At 43.1% G+C, this 24219-nt stretch overlaps 2 protein-coding genes across 2 annotated transcripts in view; both read left to right on the top strand.

Annotated features, from left to right (window-relative positions):
• Positions 1-23790, top strand: part of LOC137896013 (zinc finger protein 135-like) — a 31649-nt gene extending 7859 nt beyond the window's left edge. The window contains exons 2-3 of the mRNA XM_068741544.1: positions 7001-7504; positions 22754-23790. Coding sequence (XP_068597645.1) covers positions 7001-7504; positions 22754-23355 — 1106 coding nt within the window. The 3' untranslated portion in view covers positions 23356-23790. The remainder of the gene's footprint in view (positions 1-7000; positions 7505-22753) is intronic.
• LOC137895915 (tubulin--tyrosine ligase-like) lies at positions 8508-12920 on the top strand. The gene is made up of 5 exons (XM_068741441.1): positions 8508-8676; positions 11804-11882; positions 12007-12239; positions 12460-12595; positions 12734-12920. The coding sequence occupies exons 1-5, from the start codon at positions 8508-8510 to the stop codon at positions 12918-12920; spliced, it is 804 nt and encodes a 267-aa protein (XP_068597542.1).
• Positions 23791-24219: the final 429 nt, after the last annotated feature.

Genomic DNA, 24219 nt, shown 5'->3' with positions numbered 1-24219 from the left:
TCCATCTCCTTGACTCGTCTCCGAGCTGCCATTCTCTCTCTCTCTCTCTCTCTCTCTCTCAACCCAGCCGGCCAGACAGATGGCCGTCCACCATGAGCCTAGGTTCTGTCCAAGGTTTCTGCCCGTTAAAGGGAAGTTTTTCCTTGCCTCCGTTGCTCTTGTGGGTCAAGTTGGGTTCTGTGTTTCCCTGCAGGTCTTTCCCTGCTAATCCTGTAAAGTGCCTTGAGATGACTTTATGTTGTGATCTGGCGCTATAGAAATAAAACTGAATTGAATTGAATTATTACTCACTTTTTTATTCTATATATGCAGTGGCGGGCGGTGCATTTTACACCTAGGCCTTCAGTGAAGTCCTACTTAGTCCGACTTGAATAAATACCCCTCATAATACCATCATTTATGACACCACTGCATAAGAAATAATGTACAAACACACACTTACGCACTACCGGGTGTTGCATCACCTCAATCGTGTACAACACGGGATATTTTTTCCAGAGCATTTAAAAATCAATAAACTGCATCAGCAATTAAAACTTATCACTATACGTGGTACTATCAAAGTTATAAATAAAAGGGAATTTAACATTATTTGTCCAAAACATTTTAAAGTCCACCATGAATATAGGCAAGCTTTAAATTGCAAAATTGCAGTTTAATATAAGAAAGACCGCAACAAAACGGCCACATTTGTCTTGTTGTGTACTTCCACTACAATCACACAGCTGCACCGGCGGCCACATTATTTACACACATTGCATTTACAGTATATCTGTGATTTTATTTCATCATCATGTTAAATAAATAAAATGTTGGTACTCACCAAAACAGCTGTCCCCCAAAACAGATATTTGAAAACAAAATCCATTCTCCTTTCTTAAAGTTCCTAAATCCAGTGTTGCTCCAAACATTAAATCGATCCCTTGCAAACAAAAGGCATTCCCAGCAGAACAATTTGCTGCGACTCTCGGAAGCTGTAAGCCAAAAGTTTGAAGCCTGGAAGTGGCGTACAAATGCTTTCCCCACCTGGGACAGGTTAGCTAGCTAGCTAGCTTGGATGACGTCGGCTCACGAGAGCTAGCTTCTCTGTAAAAGTCCGTCTTGAAAATGGCCTTTCAAGAATATCCACAACCAAATCCACACTTTCACCTCCTTCGGCCATTGTGGGTTAAAAACGCAGGAATAGTTGTGGTTCGGACGGTCGCGCCGTACCGATGTGCATGAGTTGATGACGCAATATGCATAGCGCTGCCCTCTCACACGGAGTATCCAATCACAGGCAGGAAGGCCTTACTTTCACCAACTCGTGATCTGATTGGATATCGCAACTGTCTATCAACTCTAAGAGCCGATCACAGGATGCGTTATTGACTTGTAACGTGAGGCAAGCAGGAAGGACCTGTTTCACTAACTCGTGATCTGATTGGCTATCGCAACTGTCTATCAACTCAGCTCTACGAGCCCGTTCACTTACACAACACAGACGGCAAGCAGCGCTGATTCTGAAGGTCTCGGACGGATAGTACTTGCCACTGGTACTATGAAATCCGCCTGGCAACACAAGCTAGCTGAACTCTGATTGGAAAAAACTCTCACCTAAAAATACATCACTGGAATATAATATGACATGAATGTGAAGAATATATATATATATACATAAAATTAAATTGATTTTATCATAAATATGATCATGTATTCTTGATTTCTGGTTATGTTAGGCAAGCAGAGAAGGCCTTGCAGGCCCTGACCGCCCGCCACTGGAACATTGTATTTAATAATAACGTCATCACGTCTGGGTTTCTTCCTGCCTACGTCGTAGCTTACGTTACGCTCTTAGTAACTAGTTTATCACTCTGTCAGAAGTATTTTCAATAACTTTAAATAAAGGTTGAGCCCCCACCCAAAAGAAAACGATGATTAACAGCATATTTTGTTTAACTATGGCAGAGGAGATAACATCCTGAATTGACACGAAGGCTTTACTTCCAGTGAGGACGTGTCCAGGATTTCAGTTGTCCAACAGTCCAACGTCCCCAAAGTCGTCACCATTTAAATCATTATTTGACATTGATATATTGCAAACAGCAGATATTAGCATAAACATATATTTATCTTCTTAACAAGACTTCCAGTCTTTGCATCAAATAAATTTGGGTTCATTTAATGCAAAGACCGGAAGTGTTGGTATCAATCCCAACAGCTTCAGCAAACATCCAGCTCGACCCTTCTCAGCCCCCTGCTGGGCAAAAGGAGAGTTACTTACGTTCGGTTTCACGTGACAAATAACCGTTTGAAATATCAAATTAAGACAGCTAATTATGCAGTTTGGACACAATAAATTGAAATATAACGTTTGCAATTTATTCCAAGACTGCCAGTTTCTTTCTGGATCAATAAAGTGTCTTTTATAGATTTTATTTGATTGGGTTTTATGTAAATTAAGTGACATCACGAAGAAAAAACATATATCAATGCCTACATTTCTGTCAGGCCTAAGGCAGGTAGGAACCCAAATGCAAGGCGGTTTGAGCGGGAGTTCAAAAACAGATTTATTGGTCATTACCAGGGGGTCAGTCCAGAGTAGCAGACAGAGCAGGTTAGGGGCAGGCAAAGGTCAAACACCGGGTGGTCAGGCAGGTCAGGCAGACAGGTCGGAGGCGGGAGGCGAGCAGATGGGGTTCCGGGGTCAGGCAAGGTCGGTACACGGGGAGGAAGGCGCTGGAAGGTTGCTGGAAAGAGTACAAACATGACACTACAATCTGGCAGGGTTCTGTTCTCTGGGCTGATGGGTGATGCGTTGCAGCTGGTGAAGGGAGCACAGGAGTCAGGAATCAGCTGATGGCAGAGCGGAGATGTGGAGGCGGGGAAGTGGGCGTGGAGAGCGGCACAGCCATGACAATTTCCAGGTTGACATAGATTAAAATACATGTACAATGTACATTAAAATAAATAAATGTCTACACAATACAGAGAAACACGACAAATATTGTATTTACATAGAATGAAACAGAGTGGGCGAATTCATTCCTTTGGTTTTATTATGCTTTTATTTTGAAAGCAGCATCACACTTCCTTGTAGCTATTGTGTCTGATTTGACCTTCAATTCAACAGCTGGCACGACAAGTGACAAAGAATGTCAGACTGATGAGTCACGTGGATTCATATAAACATCGTGGACAATATTTAAAAGGGAAATAAAGGAGACGTCTCTTCTCTTAAATGCTTTACATATATTTGTTCCTCCACTTTAGAATTTGAAAAGTGTTTGATGACGGTTTTATTTACAATCAATAAGCAAATCAACCAAGCATCTGCAATTTACGTATCTCACTAAATCATGAGTCACTTTCACAATCCTGTACTGCATCTCTGCTGTTTTCTGTCCCCCCAAACACACAAGTGCATCATGTTTCTGTACATTTACTACAGATGAAAGCAGCAGTGAACATTCTAGCACAATGTCCTCGGTATGTCAGAGTGATTTGCTGCCTTGCATGAGTCTGATCCAAAATGTGACTTCACAAATGTGAGCTCTCAGCCAGTTAGCATGTCCTCTGTAGTGGACATTTGTCCATTACAGAGGACATGCTAACTGGCGGGCTGGGTCCCAGGAGGATGTTGCATGACAAGTCAATACAGAACAAACAAAAACACTAAATACAATAAGCTTTCCAGGGGGAGAATCTGCATGACTTCAATGCCAAGTTGAGCAGCTCTAGTCTCACACCGGCAAAAACGAAGGAAGACTTTTTGAAGCTACATGGAGATGGGGAATTGTTATTGCTAAGAAACACTGGAATGTTTAATACCATTTGTTACAACATATCTTTGTGAGCAATCCTTTGAGGATGCTGGACATAAAAACAAAGAAAAGGAACAGACTTTGCTGTGAACATGACATGAGAGCGGCACCAAGGTGAAGCCACGCATCTGAACTCTCAAAGGCAGCAGCAGAATCACTCTGATTGGCCGGTTTGTAGTTTCTAGTGAGTTCATGCACTGTGTTGGTTTTGTTCTTTGAAGAAGGTGATGTTCATGCACGGTTCATTTTGTGCACCATTAAAAAATCTTATAGCTATCTCTTGAATGTGAATAAAAACATATATTTATTTCACTAAAGAAGGGTTCGGTGAATGCGCATATGGAACTGGTGGGTTCGGTACCTCCAACAAGGGTAAGAACCGCTGTTATACTACGTTGCTGAACCTACAAAGGGCAGAACAGCTTTGCTGAAAATGTTTGCTCCATTTGCAATTCACACATTTATTTTATGACTGCAAACATTCCAAAGCGTTTTGGAATGTCTGACATTATCAGTCAAATTTACCGATTTCTCTGAAATTACCAAAAGGTTATTGTGGTAAATTCCTTATTCTGACGGCGTGTTTTGTACCGGAACTGTCCACTGCTGAATTTAGTGTTTTTACATCAGGCACCTTGGGCAGCTAAGGGGTCCTTGGGGAAAGTAACGTTCCGTTCTTCCGTTCTTCACAACGGACCAGTTCGTTCTGCGTTGACGCCTGTCTGCGTTTCTGATGAAGGTAGGTCGGAACGATCCGGTAACGATCGATAATTAGTTATTCAATATGCAAATGAAGCGCCGAATTTCGCCGCTAATTTAAGATCACGTTTATTGAAGATTATTTTTGCATAAATGTGTTCCTGAATTGTTTTTAAGAATGTACTTTTTTCTTTAATATGGATGACAAAAATGCTTTTAAATTCTGCTAAAGGGCCTAAACATTGAACGGCTCCCTTTGGGGACACTTTTCTCTCTTTCAATGCTTTAAATAAATTATTCTGAGTGAGCAGGATGGCTGGAGGGTGCTGGTTGGGAGTTCTCCGTGTGATCCTGATGTTCAGAGACTTTAATGCTAGTTAGCTCCGCTAGCATGCTAGTCATTTATTTTCTTTGTGGTTTGAATGTTTGGCGAGTTTCATGCTAATAATTTCCGCTAGCATAAATAGCTAATCGCTAGACGGGAAGCTAAGGCTCCGCTTATCTTCAAATGCTAATGCTAACGTGCGGTTTATGTTGAGATGCATCACAGCAACACAACGCAGAGGCAGAAAGACTGCCGCCGTAACATTTAGTTAATGTAGTATTTAAGTGTGTGATATATGTTGATGCGCTATGGCAGATTATCTTTAAATTATTAGTATTAATGTTACCGCAATGTACATTCTAACTGACCCTCCAGACCTGCCGTAGTTAGCTGTAAGGTCGACTGCGCATGTCGAATGTTCCATTGATCGGTGATCCCCTCGAGTTCCGCTGTTCCGTTTTGCTCCAGTGGTTTGATATAAAGTGGTTAAACGTGTGCTTCGCCTCGTTATTTGAGTACAACACAAATCAGTTCATGGTTTCTGTTCATTCTGCTCTCATTAGGAGATTTAGTCAACACAAGTTTTTGTGTCATGAACCATTGAGGCAAAATGCAAAAACAATTTCCTACAAATATAAAGTCAAGATGTAAATATTAAAGTAAAACGGGGAAACTCTGCATGAACTAATTATCTGGACCATTTACTTCCTATTTTGGCCTTTCAGGAACAAATTCTACTTTTAGGCTCTGAGATTTCTTTGTTATATTTATACAACAGATTATTACTAAAGTAATCATCAACATAATAGGTTTAAAAGACAGTGATGATGTCAGCGGTTTATGTGTTTCGTATTTTCCGGTTATATTGCATATATTGTTTACAGACTTTTTAATCCGCATGTAGCGAGGACGTCCCGTTGATAAAAAGAAAAATATATATTTCGAAAGCCGTAACCGGAAGTTGCGTCTAACTTCACATCAATGTATTTGTAGTTACCTGCTATGTCCACAAGAGGGCATCGCGGTTACAGAACACCCTTGACACATGTATATATTAATTTCCGGTGTCCCACAAAATAAAAGCATCGAGATAAATGGTAGTATAATTCAATTTCACGAGTAAAGTGCCAGAAAATAATAATGTAGAGTTTTAATTGTTCAGAATCCTATATTCTGATAGGATTAGAATATAGGATTAGAATATAGAATCCTATTTTCTGATATTTGTAGTTTCTAGAGGAATAAAGGGAGGCAATTCTCCATTTCCATTGATTAAAATTAACGGTACAATCAGCTGTAGCAGAAGATAACAGGAAATCACTTTGTTTCGTCTGCAGGTATTTCAGCTGAACAGGATGCCTTTTTAAAAAGCGACCAACGATTGCCTGTAAAGAAACGAGTGAACAAAACTGAGTGAAGATCGATCATCAGCGAAGACTGCGAGATATCACCTGGAGACCCGGAATGAAATCACACAGAATAAGTATGTATGTTTGTCCTCGCATGTTTGTTTCATCACAGCAGCGTCCAATTCCTTCAATCTGTCCTCCAGATTGTCCACAGCAACATGTCTGTAAGGAGGAGGAGGAGGAGGTTCCTGCTGATCAGCAGCTCTGGAAGGAGGAGATGAACTCCAGTGTGGACAAAGAGGAGCCAGAGCCTCCACGTGTGAAAGAGGAGCGGGAAGAAATCCCCACCAGTCAGGAGAGAGAGCGGCTTGGACTGAAGCAGGAGACTGGAACCTTCATGTTGAGTCCTACTTGTGGAGAAAAAGACCACAACAAAGATCAGACTCTGTTCCTGAAACCTGATGAAGATGCAGCATCAGAAGAGTCTGGAGTTCTCATGCCAGTTATTAGCTCTGTGGTAGGAGCAGCAGACATTGACCAGCTGCTGTTCTCTAACAGCTGTCATGCATCTGGAAGCCAAGATAATAGAAAGGAAATGGGTGAAGAGGATGTTGAATGTGATCCCACACTTCAACCCCACAGCAGAAAGACCAGGAAAGGGAGACCATATGTTTGCACAACATGTAGCAAAGCTTTCACAAGAAAGTCAGCCTGTATAGAACACATGAGAACCCACACAGGTGAGAAGCCTTTTAGTTGTGAAGCATGTGGGAAACATTTTAGAGGAAGTGGTGAATTGACACGCCACATGAGAATCCACACAGGTGAGAAGCCTTATAATTGTGAGACATGTGGGAAACATTTCAGACAGAGTACTCACTTGACAGGACACAGGAGAACCCACACAGGTGAGAAGCCTTATGATTGTAAAACATGTGGGAAACATTTTAGAGAAAGTGGTGATTTGACAGTCCACATGAGAACCCACACAGGTGAGAAGCCTTATAATTGTAAAACATGTGGGAAACATTTTAGACATCGTGGTGACTTGACAGTCCACATGAGAACCCACACAGGTGAGAAGCCTTATAGTTGTAAAACATGTGGGAAACATTTTAGAGAAAGTGGTAAATTGACAGTCCACATGAGAACCCACACAGGTGAGAAGCCTTATAGTTGTAAAACATGTGGGAAACATTTCAGAGTAAGTGGTCAATTGACAGTCCACATGAGAACCCACACAGGTGAGAAGCCTTATAATTGTGAAACATGTGCGAAAAAATTCAGACGGAGCTGTGACTTGACAGTCCACATGAGAACCCACACAGGTGAGAAGCCTTATAATTGTAAAACGTGTGGGAAAGAATATAGACATAGCGGTCACTTGGCAGTCCACGTGAGAACCCACACAGACGAGAAGCCTTAAATTACACCAACGTGGGAATCATTACAGATCTGCCCACACTTGTTTATTTTACAAATTTCACAATAAGAATGTTTTCTTTCTTTAATATGGAAGTGAAAAATGCTTTGAAATTTTGCTGAAGGGAATAAAATAAAATAATCCAGTATTACAGCTGTTGAGTTGCACAGAAAGATTGTTCATATAATGATTATTTCGGCATACTGTGTATAAAAGTAAATAGTGGTTCATTAAACAAAAAGCTTCAGAAACTTTAAATATCTGTATCACCTACAAAATATTTGAATGCTTGTCATATTTTTGCATATTGCCCCCTGGCAATTTTTATATAATTGTTGAAAGCAATTAACGATTGCAATTTGTTATTTGTTTTGAAATAAAACTTTATTTAAAAAAATGAAGGAAGTTTTTTTATCGTATTGCATTCTGGGAAACGAAGTATAATCACTATTAACATTCCCTCCGACACTGACACTATGTACAACCCCTGTTGAAATTAATAGTATTTTATATTATTTTATTAATAATATTTTTGTAAAAGTCATTTTAAGTTATTTTACAGTCATTTTAATGCATAACAATGAGACAAATATGATGATTACCTGTGAGTCGAGAAATCGCTTGAACTACACTAACCACAACTGCGGAGGTTTATTGTGACGTCGACGGTCGGCGACGAAGCTCGGAGACTAAATCGCAAGGCGCCGGCTGGAGACATTGTTGCGCAGCGAACCCTGAGAGAACATTTCGCATGAAATTACTGCGTCATGTAAACAGAAACAGCTTCAGAACAGTGAATGGGAGTTTAAGAAGCAGCTCGAACTCGGACGGTCTGGATATGATCTGCTCTGCTTCCCACGTAGCTTGTTAGCTGGAGTGGCTGAACGTCCCATCGAAGTCAACGCAGCATGAGTTCCCCGATATACACCTTCATGACCCGGGACGACAACAGCACCGTTTATGCAGAAGTTTCCAAACTCCTGTTCTCCACCGGGCAGTGGAAGAAGCTGAAAAGAGACAATCCCCGGTTTAACCTGATGCTCGGTGAGCGGAACAGACTGCCCTACGGACGCCTCGGTAAGCGCTGCTCATCCTCCTGATGGGAAAATCTCATGTTGGTGGAGATCAGGGGGGTCAAAGTCATTTTATCCGAGGGCCACGTCAGCATTATGGTCGCCCTCGAAGGGCCAGTTGTAACCGGAACACAGTGAAAATGTAACTACCGTATTTTTTGGATTATACGTCGCTCCGGATTGTAGGTCGCACCAGCCAAAAAATGCATAATTAAGAAGAAAAAAACATATATAGGTCGCACTGGAGGATAAGTCGCATTTTTGGGGAAAATTTATTTGATAAAATCCAACACCAAACAACATACATGTCATCTTGAAAAGCAATTTAAAATAAATAAATTAAATTAAAATAAAATAGAGAACATCAGGCTCCGCTTCACTTCTTTTTTTTCCAACATAACACCGCAGCTCTCGCTCTACGCAACTCCGATGGACACGCCTCCTTTTTACGGTAACCCAGAACAGTCTTTTACAAGAGTTATTCAGATAACTCGAGCACAAAGAACATGCTAACAAGTTTACCAAAGTATCAGGTTTTACTCCGAATCACGAAATCCAAGGAAATCTTCATCCTCGGTGTCACTTTTAAATAACTCCCCCAACTCGGCAGGTAGACAAGACGCCGCTTCCTCTTCTACGTCGCTTACATCAGACTCATCGTCAGTTGCAGTTCCAATTATTCCAGCCTTTCTGAATCCCGACAGGATGGTTTCGGTTGTCACTGAAGCCCATGCTTTGTCGATCCATTCAATGACTTCCAGGAAAGTTGCATGGCGCATTCTCCCGGTTGCCGTGAAGCTGTGCTCTCCATCCATCATCCACTGCTCCCACAGGTTACGCAAAACTGTCTTAAAGCTCCTATTCACGGAGATATCAAGTGGCTGGAGTATTTTGGTTAAGCCTCCAGGGATGATGGCAGGTATGGAGTTGAAAACTTTTAATTTGTTTTTTAACTGTGGTGTGATGTGCGCTCTCATGCTATCCATCACAAGCAGAGCTTTGCGTGCTCTAAAGAAGCCATCCGGTCGCTTATTGTAGCACTTTGTAAGCCACAAGTTCATCATTTCTTGATCAATCCACCCTTTCTCGTTCACGGCGACTGCAACTGAGGAGGATTGGATTTTTGGCATGGTTTTTCGTTTGAAAATGACCATCGGTGGCAGTTTTGATCCGTCTCCACAACATGCCAGCACCACTGTGAAGTGTGATTTCTCATGACCAGTTGTAACGATATTCACACTTTTTTGCCCTTTCTCTGCAACACTTCGGCCCATGGGGATGTCAAAAGTGAGGGGGACCTCGTCCATGTTAATAATATGATCCGGTGTCACGTTGTGATCATTTACATGCTTTTCAATGAACGCGCGGAAACTGTCAACCTTGGCTTGGAAGTCCGCTGGCAGTTTTTGGGACAGTGTTGTCCTTGCTCTGATAGAGAGGCGTTTGCGTTGCATGAAGCGGTAACACCAAGAAGGTCCTCCCGCAAAGCCGTTTATATTCATCTCCTTGGCAACCACCTGGGCGTGGAGACGCAACTGCACCGTTGACAAACCTCTCCCAGCAGCACGTTGTTCAAGCACCCATGCGTGAACTCATTCCTCCAACTGCGGCCACCTAGCTTTTCGCCCGCGATTAGCTTTTTTTGTTTTCTTCATTTCAGTAAGCGTAACCTCCGCTTTTCGCCAGTCCCTTACAAGTTTTTCGCTCACTCCAAACTTTCTTTCTGCTGCTCGATTGCCGTTTTCGGCTGCATATTTCACTATCTGCAGCTTGTAAGCTGCAGAATATGACTTTCTTTTCGGTGCCATTTTTATTCAGCCCTTCTCATTTGTGTTCATAGATAACAGGTGTTACAGAAAAATCTGACCCTCCAGAAACCGCGACCGCAGGGACGACAGATTCTGACGGGTCACAGATTTCCCTGTAACACCTGTTATAGAAATGTGTAGGCTACTGTCTCTGCGCTCACAGATTTTGTAAAAAAAAGCATATATAAGTCGCTCCGATTTATAAGTCGCACCCCCGACCAAACTATGAAAAAAACTGCGACTTATAATCCGAAAAATACGGTAAATGTAATTTAATTTGATGTAAAATAAATGTAACTCCTTAGCATGCTCTTAAATAACTATTTTTATCAAAGTTACAATCATTGCATATGCAATTGTATAGTTGTAAAAAAATATATGGATCGATTATTGCTGTTATTATAACAAATTTATCAGGTTAAGAAAACCACATTACTCAATCGATCAAACTTATTCAAGTAAATAATATTAAATAATAAATAAAGAAATATCATCCAACACAAGTTGTGACATTAACTTTGTTCAAAACTCTTTTGAGGAGCATCAGAACAACCAACAATTCCGAGCTGCTCAGAACGTGACAGATGCAGCCTTTTACAAAAACAAATGTCGTCATACAGCTCTCGCGGGCCACAGAGAATGACGTGGAGGGCCACGTGTGGCCCCCGGGCCTTGAGTTTGACACATGTGGTGTTGACTCTGAGGTGACATTTGATGTGAATGTGCAGCTGTCCACGTTGTTCCTTCTCCATCAGTGCTTTAGCATAGCCCACTATTGTTGAGGGAAATGAAATGATTTAATCCATGTATATTATATTTACTGACTAAACTTTCTCAGTCATTTATTTAAAAGTGCTTTTTTTTACACATTGAACATAAAATGACTTCTAATAGCCCGTCTATTGGCCCGACTTGAATCCAATTGAAAATCTCTGTTGGGATTTGAAGATGGCAGCTGCAGCATGTAAACCAAGGAGCACTAGAAACGTGGGGGCTTTACTCTGAGGAATGGAATGCTGCCAAAAACTGTTTGGCGAAGCTTCGCTTTTGCAACAAGTCGTAGGAGCAATTTGGGCAATCTACCAAGTTCTGTTGTCATGAAAAGGTTGGAGACTTTTGAGCCTGCAGTAAATCCCTAAAAGGTGAGGGCAGGATTTTGAACTGTCAGTTGTTTGAGATATTTAAATTGTACCTGTGTGATTTATTTTTTCTTGTAAACAAATTGACAGTATATTCCTCCAGGAAACCTGACTACAGTGATGTTGAATAAACTTGTTTCCAGCCGGTAACGTGAAGTATTTCGGTAACTTTAATGCTTTACAGGTCTCGAGCCGGGACTGGTGCAGCTGGTGAATTACTACAGAGGAGCAGACAAACTCTGCAGAAAGGCGTCGCTGGTCAAGTGAATATTTATTCGTTTTTCAGAGAAAATCTGCACATTTTCTTGTCTGTGCATCATTTACTGATGTCCTTCCACAGATGAATTGTTTAAATGGGTGTTGCATATCTCCTTCCTTTACCATCAGGCTGATCAAAACCAGCCCAGAGCTGTCTGACTCCAGTAACTGGTTCCCAGAATCCTACATCATCTATCCCACTAACCTCAACACCCCTGTTGCCCCAGCAAAGAATGGCATTAACCACCTCAAGAGCAATCCCAAGACAGATGAGCGAGAAGTTTTCTTGTCTTCCTACCACTCTAAGAAAGAAAGTGGGGACGGCGTCGTGTGGATTGCAAAGTCTTCTGCTGGAGCTAAAGGTGAAATCTATTACCCATATTGGACTTTAAGTCCAAGGTGCAAGTTCTTCTGAGTCGTTCCCTACATTACGTGTAATTGCTGACATGAAGTCATTTTATTTTGAAAAGACAACTTTTTCACGGTGAACCTCCTGTTTTTTGGGGGGTTTGCAGGATTGAATTGAAAAAAGTTGTCGATGGCAAATTGAGCACACTAATAGATTTGGTGTCACTGTAATAGGTGCAGGAATGTTTATCTCCCATGATGCTGCTCAGCTGGTGGAGCACATTGATAATCAGGGACAGGTTCACGTGATCCAGAAGTACCTGGAGAAGCCCCTGCTGCTGGAGCCGGGACATCGGAAGTTTGACATCAGGCAAGTTTGAAACGTTTTGCTCAACACTTGGAGCGTGTTTAAGTGAGGCTTGTATTATATATATATATATATATATATATATATATATATATATGTAGGGTATATGTAACAAATCTATGTATTTGATGGTGCTTACAGGATCTGGGTGCTAGTGGACCATCAGTACAACATCTACTTATACCGGGAGGGTGTGCTGCGGACTTCCTCCGAGCCTTACAACAGCTCAGACCTGCAGGACACGACCAGCCATCTGACCAACCACTGTATCCAGAAGGAGCAGTCCCAGAACTACGGGCGCTACGAAGAGGGCACCTGTACCTGCTGAACACTCGCAATGTCACGCTGGAAGCCACCATCTTACCTCAGATCAAACAGATAATAAAGTAAGTCCGTCGTGTTTATCTTAGTGTTTATTTCGGGGGTCTCATTTCACAGAAAGTGATTTATTTATATGCTTGAGTTTGGTAAGCTAATGGGCCGGGCCCACTAAGTTGTTCAACTGCCCATTCCGAATGACTCTTCTTACATTATTTCTGATAATTATGGCAGGAATCATTATTTATTGATAAATGTACTTTTATCAGGGGCGCCATGGTGGCGTAGTGGTTAGCGCTGTCGCCTCACAGCAAGAAGGTGCCTGTCTGTGCAGCGTTTGTATTTTCTCCCCGTGTCGGCGTGAGTTTTCTCCCTGGTTTCCTCCCTCCTCCAAAAACATGCACTTTAAGTGAATTGATTACTCCAAATTGTCCGTAGTGAGTGTGTGTGTGCGTGAACGGTTGTCTGTCTCTGTGTGGCGACGCATCCTGGGTGTGCCCAGCCTCTCTAGCCCAGGAATGAGCAAACTAAGGCCCGTTGGGCTCTTTAACTTGTCCAAATTCTATCATCATATTACATTTTATTCTAATTAAACCTCATTCATTTGACCTTTTCCCTGTAATGCTGCCTGTAAAAGGCTCAAATCCTTTCATGTAACGTCTTTTACATGTCATTTACATTCGTCCTCACAAACACTCCCTCCATCTGTTCCTCTGTCAAATGTCAGAACCCATTGTGGCCCGCGAGTGAAACTGTTTGCCCGCCCCTGCTCTATCCCACAGCAAGTTGGGATCGGCTCCAGCAACTCCCGTGACCAGCAAAGCGGAAGAAGATGGATGGATATTTTTAGCATTAGCGTAACATAATTCAAAGTTCATCCTCACTTCTACTTAAGTTGTAAAATAGCTTTCATAGGACTATCTGATTAATGCGAGTGTACATAAATATGTCATTGGGTCGTTTTACCCACTATTCTCATGCATTACGGGGTAAAAGTATTAAGACAGGAACGCTGTATTGTCTACATGTAGTTTGCGTTATTGTTGCCTCTTCTTTTGTTCTCTCCTGTAAACGAGGTCGGATTAGTTGATCATGGAAGCAGCAACAGGAATGTCTAGAACTAGAACACGTTCAGGTTCTGAGCCAACCAGGCATCGATTCTAAGCTGATTTCCAGCTGAAACGAATTCTGCTGCCAACCTGCTGTGGAGTGAAAGACTGTTGGATTTGTCTGTGATAATTATCTGAACCAAAGTGTCACTAATGTACGGATAACATGACGAGCGGCATCCTGTTTCCTGGACAGAGATTTCAGCCACTGCCCCATAAGTGAGATTTGAGAGACGAGTCCAAAAGTGAGGGGCTCTGGAAAATGAAGGGTCGGCTGCGGCTAGAAATCCTGTCCATAAAGATTCTGAACAGGACCGGTGAAAAAGGGCAGCCCTGCCGGAGTCCAGCGTTTGACTTGCTGCTGGAAACCGTCACCCAGGACCTGTTTGCCATGGGAGACCCTCCCAGGAGCATAAAGCTCCCGACAGCGTCGCCCCCTGGGGTCTTTCGGGCACTCAGACCCCCCCCCCCCACACCATGATAAGGTGGCAGTTCAGATCTCCTGCGTGTTTCTAGATTTTTTCACTAATCTTTTCGAGCCTCAGCAACCAAGTACCACAATGTTCCTGACCAATGAGTGTTTGTACACGCCATTTATTTGTCTGCTTGTCGTTGACAGTCGGATATCTGGAAGTGATTTTGTGGTCTGGTTTCCCAGGAGCTGTCTGACGTGCATCGAGCCGGCGATCAGCACCAAGCACCTGTCCTACCAGAGCTTCCAGCTGTTTGGGTTTGAGTTCATGTTGGATGAGAACGTGAAAGTGTGGCCCTGCTGAGACTCCAGGTTGGGCTGCTACGGGTCACAGCACCAATTGATCTCATAAAATGCAGGCTTGCAACATGTTTACGCATTAACCCTCCTCTCCAATGTGGCATCCATGGAAAGAACATTGTGTCAGATGCAAAGCCCATGAAAGAGCCGTCCTCGTCCTTTATGGATTACGGAACCACTTAGATACACGACGCTGCTTGTTGATCACAAATCTCGTCTTGGTGACCTGCAATCATGTTTATCTCACCAGAACAGGAATGAAATGGAATTTAGAAGTCCTGCTTGCTCTGGCAGTGATCTGTGACGTACAGATGCTCAATGCGTTTCCTCCCCTGTGTTTCTCCTTTCTGTTTCTGCACAGGGAGGATGCATGTGTCTCTGGCAGAAGCCTTGGAGGTCCGAGGAGGCCCGCTCCAGGAGGAGGAGGTGTGGGCAGTGCTCAGCCAGAGCGCCGAGAGCCTCCAGGAACTCTTGCACAAAGGTATGGAATGTTGGGAGACGTTTCTTCGAATGGATTCGAATGCATGCGGAATACATTTCACATTTCCTCTTCTTGCACATTTTTCGTGTCGTTCCCGTCTTGTTTTTGAACGGCCAGCACTAAATGTGCCGACAGCGCAGGTTTTTAAGTGAGGGAGCGGAAGGTTCAGATCCTATGAAACACAGGTGGCATTTTCTGTTGGGGCTCTGCTCACTTTAGCTCTCTGACACATGAAATAATGTCACTATAAATATGACCTCCTTTAACAATTGTGCATGCGATGCATCACAGATCTGATTGAATCTGCATCCACACCCACATTTACCGCTGAATCTCAGCATCTCTTCCATGTTCTAAGAACCACCTGTTCACCAAATCTAATCAAAGTCTTGCAGACAAACATCTCCCACATGGGTGATGACAAAGTTGTCCTACTTCTGACTGTTTTGTCCCCTTTATATTAGCGATTCAGTCACACATGGGCTTTGAAATCAGTTGCTGTCAGTGAAATAACATTGAGTCAGTGCAGTCATGTCAGTTTGTTGTGGGGTTTTGCGTCTGATGTGATAATCATGTGTTTCTGTGTCTGCTTGTCCTTGAAGCCAGAGAGAGATGAGGCTGCCAAGTTCCTTTGCTCCTCCATTAAATATCAGGTGACTCATAGAGGCTTAATTGCGGAAAGACGGGGAATGGTGTGAGATGAGATGTGTGTTGTCTTCGCTCTCTTTCATTATCATCGTTCTTTATTTTATGAAACAAGATTTAGTCGTGTGCATTTCTGTCTGAACCAGCTTGACTGGTTTCATTGCAAGCAATCTGAACGTTCTGTAAGAAATCTCTTGCATCGGTGCGCCTCAAAATACGCCTTAAAGGTCGCGTTTACCAAAAGACGACTGCGCACGTAAAGGTTTCTGAGATGAAGCCGTGAAGGCTAACATGCAGGCCGGACTCTTCTGGATGAACTCATTTGATGGGATTGTGCTGTGATTTTGATGAAGACATCCTCCTTCATCGGGGAATGTGGAGTTGTGTCGCTGTATTGAGACAATTGCAGCCTCGTGTACGCAGTTTTTGGCCCTCGCAGTTAGAATGAGAAGAACAGATGTTGGAAGCAGCTGTTACAGTCACTGAGCCGTGTAAAGAATTCACCACTGGGCTGAATTCAGAACAGCATCCGCTTGAATCCAGATTTGATAGATATTCTGCTCAGCTCTGAAAATGAATTCATCCATATTTCATTTTGCTGAAGCAGAACAAACATTTCAGTCTGACATTTTTCCAACTGTATTTTGTTTCTCTGTGAAACTGAATGTCAGGACTTTCCTCACACTCTGAGGGATCAACGTACAATTTACTGAGCAAAGAGGCGGCCGCCGTCCGACGCCGAGCCGCCGGCGTCTCCGTCCGGCGTGCAGCTCCTGTGGTTGCGGCTGTTTGTACAGGAATGATTTGTTTGAACAAGCAACGTGTGAATTCCTCCTCACGATATTAAGAATCAAATTAAAGCCAGTGTCTTGACGCCCTTCTGTGGATTCTGCTTACATCATCAGGTTGGCGAGACTACTGCTCATCCGAAGGTGAAGGCCCGTCCGGGACACGCCTGGTCACCTCCAAACGGGGGCGTGACTTTTAAATAGGAAACGTACATTTACTTTGTAAATTCCAGCATTTGCAAGCAGATATTTGGTGCCTGAAATCCAGTTCCTCTGTCCCTCTCTGCTCCTGGAGGATCCGTAAAAGAGAAGAATGTTGTGGCGCTGCTCAAACATTCCTTTGTATGTTACTTTTAAAATGTCCCCCCCCCCCCGGCCACAGCGATGGAAAAAGGGAATTCTGCTTTGCAGCCATTCCTTTTGGCGTCCGTGCTTCAACAGTTGTTTTCTTGCGAGCTGAGAAAGCCACATGTGTTTGTTGTTTACTTCAGTCGTCTTCAGTTTCCCGTTAGCAGGAAACATGACAGCGGTGGGACGTGTTCTGCTGCTGCTGCCTTCAGGCTGGAAGCGCTCGGAGAAACGTTCATGCTTGTGTGGAGAGGAAAACACATTATGTGTGTGTGTGTGTGTGTGTGTGAGAGAAACGATGGCTGACCGTATCTCTGGCTCCTCCTCCAGATCACAGAGCCACGGTCTTCATTATCTCCTCCTGGTCCCTCCTGCTCATGCCCTCTGGAAACATCTCCTTCACTAACGAGGATGTGACCCAGCAGGACCTGCGAGCCTTCACCGCACCAGAGTTACTCGAAGGGGCCTCCTTTCCCTCCGTCTGACAGAGAAGGTATAAATATTTAGTCTACATGTTACGGGGAGCACAGAGGGACAAGCACAATGACGAAGGGTTACAAGTATTTATTACAAAATGACAGATGGGAAGTCACTCTTCACCTTATCCCGTATTGCCTGCCAGTCCCCAGTCCACCCCGAATAGCACCGCACTACAAGGCGGAAGAAACCCGCAACGTCAACACTCCAACTCACTGCAAACTTAAAAGCAACACACCACAAACCCATGCACTAATAAAACCACACGTAAAAATAGGATCGGGTATGGTGGGTATTGGAGTGCTAACGGGATACAAGGGAGGGAAGTGACAAAACAAAACAAAAGAATGAAACAAAAGAATACCGTAATTGCTGAACTATTATGCGCACCTGTGAAAAAGCCGCACCCACTGAATTAAAAAATATATATATTTTGTACTAAAATAAGCCGCACATATTCGTAAGCGGCAAGTGCATTGAGACAAATGATATTTAACGGAACACGGCTCGTAACGATATCCGCAGCAGGTCTCCAAGGTGAACAGCCTCTGGCATGTTAGAATAAGGGAAGTCGGCAAATCAGATCCGTAACTTCGGGATAAGGATTGGCTCTAAGGGCTGGGTCGGTCGGGCTGGGGTGCGAAGCGGGGCTGGGCTCGAGCCGCGGCTGGGGGAGCAGTCGCTCCGTCGCCCTCCCCTCTCCGCCCGTCGGAGGCTGCGCGGCGCGCGCGCGCGCCTGGCGGGGTGTCCCCGTCCCCCTTGCCCCCGTGCCCCTCATCCTCCGTCCGCGGGAGCGTGGTGCGGCAGGGGTGGGGACGCCCGGGAGGTCGAGGGGGCGGGTTCCTTCCCCGCTACGCGGCGCGTCCGACGCCGCGTAGCGGATGGCGGACAGGCGGCGGGGACCGGGTACGGCGGTCCGGCGGCGGCGACTCTGGACGAGCGCCGGGCCCTTCTCGCAGATCTCCCCAGCTACGCGCAAGCGGGGCTTTCCCTCCGGGCGGGCGGGCGTTAATTTTGTAACGAAAATAAATAGGCTTTAACGAAACACGGCTCGTAAAGAAAGTGGGAAAATATACGTAAATTTGCCGCGTCGTTGCATAAACCGCAAGGTTCAAAATATTGGAAAAAAGTAGCGGCTTGTACACCGGGAATTACGGTAAATAAACAAAAATAAAAATAGGTAAGAGAGTTAGTCCGCTCGTACAAGCTTACACAATAAACAAAACACAGATGTACGACACGGAGCGGACTAACTCAAAACAAAACTCAAACTAAACTTAATACAAAAAGACAGCAGGCAGCGGCGACATGAACACTGAAATAACCAAAACAAGTACAACATTATTATTTGTTAAAACGCATTTAATAAGATATGTCTAAAACTTTAAAAGACCGCATACCTGAGGCGTCGTTCTCCCACGCCCAGTCATTCAACCCTTACGAATCCGAGCCCGAATCACTCCGGTCTTCAACGGACCCTATCAAGTAAAACACATTTAAAACCTAAAACATGATATATAAAATCAACATATTAAAATATTCACCGAAGTAAAACACATTTAAAACCTAAAACATGATATATAAAATCAACATATTAAAATATTCACCGGCTTAGCTCATCAAATGCTTCGACCATGCACGTGGGCCCAGCAAACAATCTGGTCACCCGACAGGAAATTGGCATCATCTTGGCCAACAGCCGCTCCCTTTTTAAGGAGAAGCTCCCCAGGAGAGGGCGACACCCTGTGGTGGCCTCCAGCACATTCACCCTGTGGTGTCCCCTGCTACATACACCTCAGAATACTCTGTTGGTGGGAGTTTTATCACCTTTCCCCAAATTTTGCTTCAGCGTGCTTGGATCCCTGTGATGAGGTGTAGCTGAAATTAGGGAGGTCCCGATCAGGTTTGCCCCCCCCCCCCCCCCCCTCTTTCAGGCTGGAAGCGCTCGGAGAAACGTTCATGCTTGTGTGGATAGCTCTGGTCTACTAAATCATGGAATTGATTAGCTGGTCTCTTTTGATCACATTTTTTCACCCAAGCATGGGGCTCCGGGGGGGCCCACCTGTCCAGACGGGACCCACGCAGCAGGCTACACCATGGACCCCTGGGAGAAATGGAGAGTGGTCTGTCTCACGGTCCTATCTGTAGAGGACACTGAAGATATTTGGCTGTTTGGTTTATTGGTGGGGGGGGGGGGGGGGGGGAGTTGCCCTGGTGTACCGGAAAGTCTCCAAGACGGCGGCTTTCAAAGTTCTGGATAAATTGACCATGGATCTAAAAGTGCTCTTCAGTGCTTTGGGGGACCGTGTGGTGGCTCGAATCGAGGACCTGGGAAAAGCCATTTCTAAGGCATTATCGGGCCGCTCCCAGACTCATCAGGTGAGACGTCATCAGGAATGAACGTGCTCCAGTTATCATAGTCATCACGACTCTCTCCGGATCAACCCGCCCCCTTTTTTTGTCCACCTACGTTGCACATATTAAGTGTCTTGGTAATTTATTGTAATTTATGTAATCTATTGCCGTTCGTTGTCATTTTGCATCAGTGGTGTAATTTATTTAGATTTATTGTTAGTTTGCATCGGTGGTGTAAAATCATTTTATTTTTCTAATGTTACTTTGCATCAATTGAGTAATTTAATATTGGCTTTATTTTTATTTGTATTGTTAAATTTTATTGTTAAATGTTGATGATTTATGTACTAAGGACTTTCAACGGAAACAAGTCCGCAAGGGCTTTTTTGAAATGCTCCACTTAGACAGGATGTTTGACTTATTTGTACTGTAATACATGCTACTGTGTGACTGTACTTGTACTCTAACATTCTATCTAATAAATATATTCATATATTCATATTCATCAAACATGGAACATCAGCCTCCCTCTCAGTTAATAGTAGTGCAGTTAAATACTGCATAAATAGAATTTATTCATTTATTCTCTATTCATGTATTTGTCTTGTTTTCCTTTTATAATTACACGTTTTTAATAATGTTTTCAATGTACATCTCGGGGAACTTCCGGTTTGGAGCTTTTTGTCCCTCCTTGCTCTCCATCCTCAGATTTGCCCCCGTTCTTCCGTTCCTGCTTCCCCCCACTTCCTGTCTGAACACGCTGTAGGAGGGTGGACGAGAGCGGCCCCCCCGAGATGCGCTAATGTGCATTTTTCTGTATAAATCCAGGTGTGTAATTATTTGTTTTCCGTGTGGTACTGATGTTCAGAGAGTTTAATGCTAGGTAGCTCCGCTAGCATGCTATTCATTTATTTTCTTTGTGGTTTGAATGTTTGGCGAGTTTCATGCTAATAATTTCCGCTAGCATAAATAGCTAATCGCTAGACGGGAAGCTAAGGCTCCGCTTATCTTAAAATGCTAATGCTAACGTGCGGTTTATGCTGAGATGCATTACAGCAACACAACGCAGAGGCAGAAAGACTGCCGCCGTAACATAGCATGTCCGAACCTACCGCGCATGTTGTTGTAAGCTAACATTAGCATGTTGTGGGAACCTAGCGCGAGCATGTTGTGGTAAGCTAGCGCTAGCATGTTGTGGTAAGCTAACGCTAGCATGTTGTTGGAAGCTAGCGCTAGCATGTTGTGGTAAGCTACCGCTAGCATGTTGTGGGAAGCTAACGTTAGCATGTTGTGGTAAGCTAGCGCCAGCATGTCCGAAGCTAGCGCTAGCATAGAGCAATGCCTGATCAAGTGCTTTCTGGGGTTTGTAGTGCTTCTGACCTCCGCTTGGCAGATTTTTCAGATCATTTTGGATTTATCAAGCTCTTTGTTTGGTTTTAACTCGAAAAAGTTACGAGCGTCCGATTTCAGATGAGAGTTTCACCTGAGTCAGCATTTTGCATACGCGGGATTGTGCGCCTGACGTCATGACGTTGAGGCGAGGGGGCGTCACGTGAATCGATTGCTCAAAACTAAAAGGAAATCGATCCAGAATTGATTAAATAAATTTTATCACCCAGCCGTAGTTTAAAGTAAATTTACTTTCTGTTTTTTGATGACAAATACACAAGTTTTTGTGTCATGAATCATTGAGGCAAAATGCAAAAACAATTTCCTACAAATATAAAGTCAACATGTAAATATTAAAGTAAAACGGGGAAACTCTGCATGAACTAATTATCTGGACCATTTACTTCCTATCTCGGCCTTTCAGGAACAAATTCTACTTTTAGGTTCTGAGATTTCTTTGTTATATTTATACAACAGATTATTACTAAAGTAATCATCAATATAATAGGTTTAAAAGACAGTGATGATGTCAGCGGTTTATGTGTTTCGTATTTTCCAGTTATATTGCATACATTTATGTAGATTTCTGTTTTCCCATGACATTTATTTTGCATTGGTATTCCTGTTCTTGAACTGATATTTGTAGTTTCTAGAAGAATAAAGGGAGGCGATTCTCCATTTCTATTGATTTTAAATTAACGGTACAATCAGCTGTAGCAGAAGATAACAGGAAGTCACTTTGTTTCGTCTGCAGGTATTTCAGCTGAACAGGATGCCTTTTTAAAAAGCGACCAACGATTGCCTGTAAAGAAACGAGTGAACAAAACTGAGTGAAGATCGATCATCAGCGAAGACTGCGAGATATCACCTGGAGACCCGGAATGAAATCACACAGAATAAGTATGTATGTTTGTCCTCGCATGTTTGTTTCATCACAGCAGCGTCCAATTCCTTCAATCTGTCCTCCAGATTGTCCACAGCAACATGTCTGTAAGGAGGAGGAGGAGGAGGTTCCTGCTGATCAGCAGCTCTGGAAGGAGGAGATGAACTCCAGTGTGGACAAAGAGGAGCAGGAAGAAATCCCCACCAGTCAGGAGAGAGAGCGGCTTGGACTGAAGCAGGAGACTGGAACCTTCATGTTGAGTCCTCCTTGTGGAGAAAAAGACCACAGCAAGGATCAGACTCTGTTCCTGAAACCTGATGAAGATGCAGCATCAGAAGAGTCTGGAGTTCTCATGCCAGTTATTAGCTCTGTGGTAGGAGCAGCAGACATTGACCAGCTGCTGTTCTCTAACAGCTGTCATGCATCTGGAAGCCATGATAAGAGAAAGGAAACAGGTGAAGAGGATGCTGAATGTGATCCCACACTTCAATCCCACAGCCGAAAGACCAGGAAAGGGAGACCATATGTTTGCACAACATGTAGCAAAGCTTTTACAAGAAAGTCAGTCTGTATAGAACACATGAGAACCCACACAGGTGAGAAGCCTTACAATTGTAAAACATGTGGGAAACATTTCAGACAAAGTGGTGATTTGACACGCCACATGAGAACCCACACAGGTGAGAAGCCTTATAGTTGTGAAACATGTGGGAAACATTTTAGAGAAAGTGGTAACTTGACAGTCCACATGAGAACCCACACAGGTGAGAAACCTTATAGTTGTGAAGCATGTGGGAAGCATTTCAGACGGAGTGATGAATTGACAGTCCACATGAGAACCCACACAGGTGAGAAGCCTTATAGTTGTGAAACATGTGGGAAACATTTTAGAGAAAGTGGTAACTTGACAGTCCACATGAGAACCCACACAGGTGAGAAACCTTATAGTTGTGAAGCATGTGGGAAGCATTTCAGACGGAGTGGTAAATTGACAGTCCACATGAGAACCCACACAGGTGAGAAGCCTTATAGTTGTAAAACATGTGGGAAACGTTTTAGACAAATTAGTAACTTGACAGTCCACATGAGAATCCACACAGGTGAGAAGCCTTACAGTTGTAAAACATGTGGGAAACGTTTTAGACAAAGTGGTGAATTGACACGCCACATGAGAACCCACACAGGTGAGAAGCCTTAAATTAGACCAACAGGAGTCTAACTTCCAGAAGATCTGCCCACACTTGTTTATTACAAATTTCAATTTTTCTTTAATATGGAAGAGAAAAATACTTTGAAATTCTGCTGAAATGTCTAAAAATTGAACAGATCCCTTTTGGGACACTTCTGTCTTTCAATTCTTTTAAAAAAAATATGAGCTTTTCCATTAATTTCCAATTCATTCTGTGTTACTCTGAATCCATTGTGCTGCTTTTATTTGCCCACTAATTTATCTTTTGAGCATGTAAGTTTGTATTTGTTGACAATGTAAATAGTTTGTAATAAACACTGTTGAAAACTCAGTATTACCGACTTCCAATAGAACGGGAACGCATCTGTACTTCTATAACGGACAGCGAGATGACGATGACGCCATTTTGGATAGAAACATATACTTGGAGTGAAGGACGTTTAAGCCTATAAGGATATTGATTGTATGCTTTTTAATTTTCTATGGAAGAACAGAACACATTACCGGTACATTAGAAACAATTTAATGATAAATGACTGAAAATCGTGGATTGAATGTTTTAGATTTCACTACTCTGAACAATACTTTTGAAATGAACTGGGCCAAACATTAAAAAAAAAAACATCTCCATGTGGAACTTTATTCCCAACAATATTTTTTCTCGGATTGGTAGTTTGGATTTTATATTAGGCTGCAACTACAATGTAGACAAACTTCAAGGAAAAACTCTCCTCCTTTCATAAACAATTTTATTGGCTTGGTCCCGAATATATAAGCACAATTTTCTCCCCATAAATATATGATATGGAATAATTGGGACATGCTGTACAAAAATAAATCATTATACTTTTCTAATTGGGTTGAGAAAGAGAA

The sequence above is a fragment of the Brachionichthys hirsutus genome, chromosome 7 (assembly GCF_040956055.1).
Source record: "Brachionichthys hirsutus isolate HB-005 chromosome 7, CSIRO-AGI_Bhir_v1, whole genome shotgun sequence".
Taxonomy (NCBI): domain Eukaryota; kingdom Metazoa; phylum Chordata; class Actinopteri; order Lophiiformes; family Brachionichthyidae; genus Brachionichthys; species Brachionichthys hirsutus.
The sequence above is the reverse complement of the archived record's forward strand: the minus strand, read 5'-3'. Positions and strand labels throughout refer to the sequence as shown.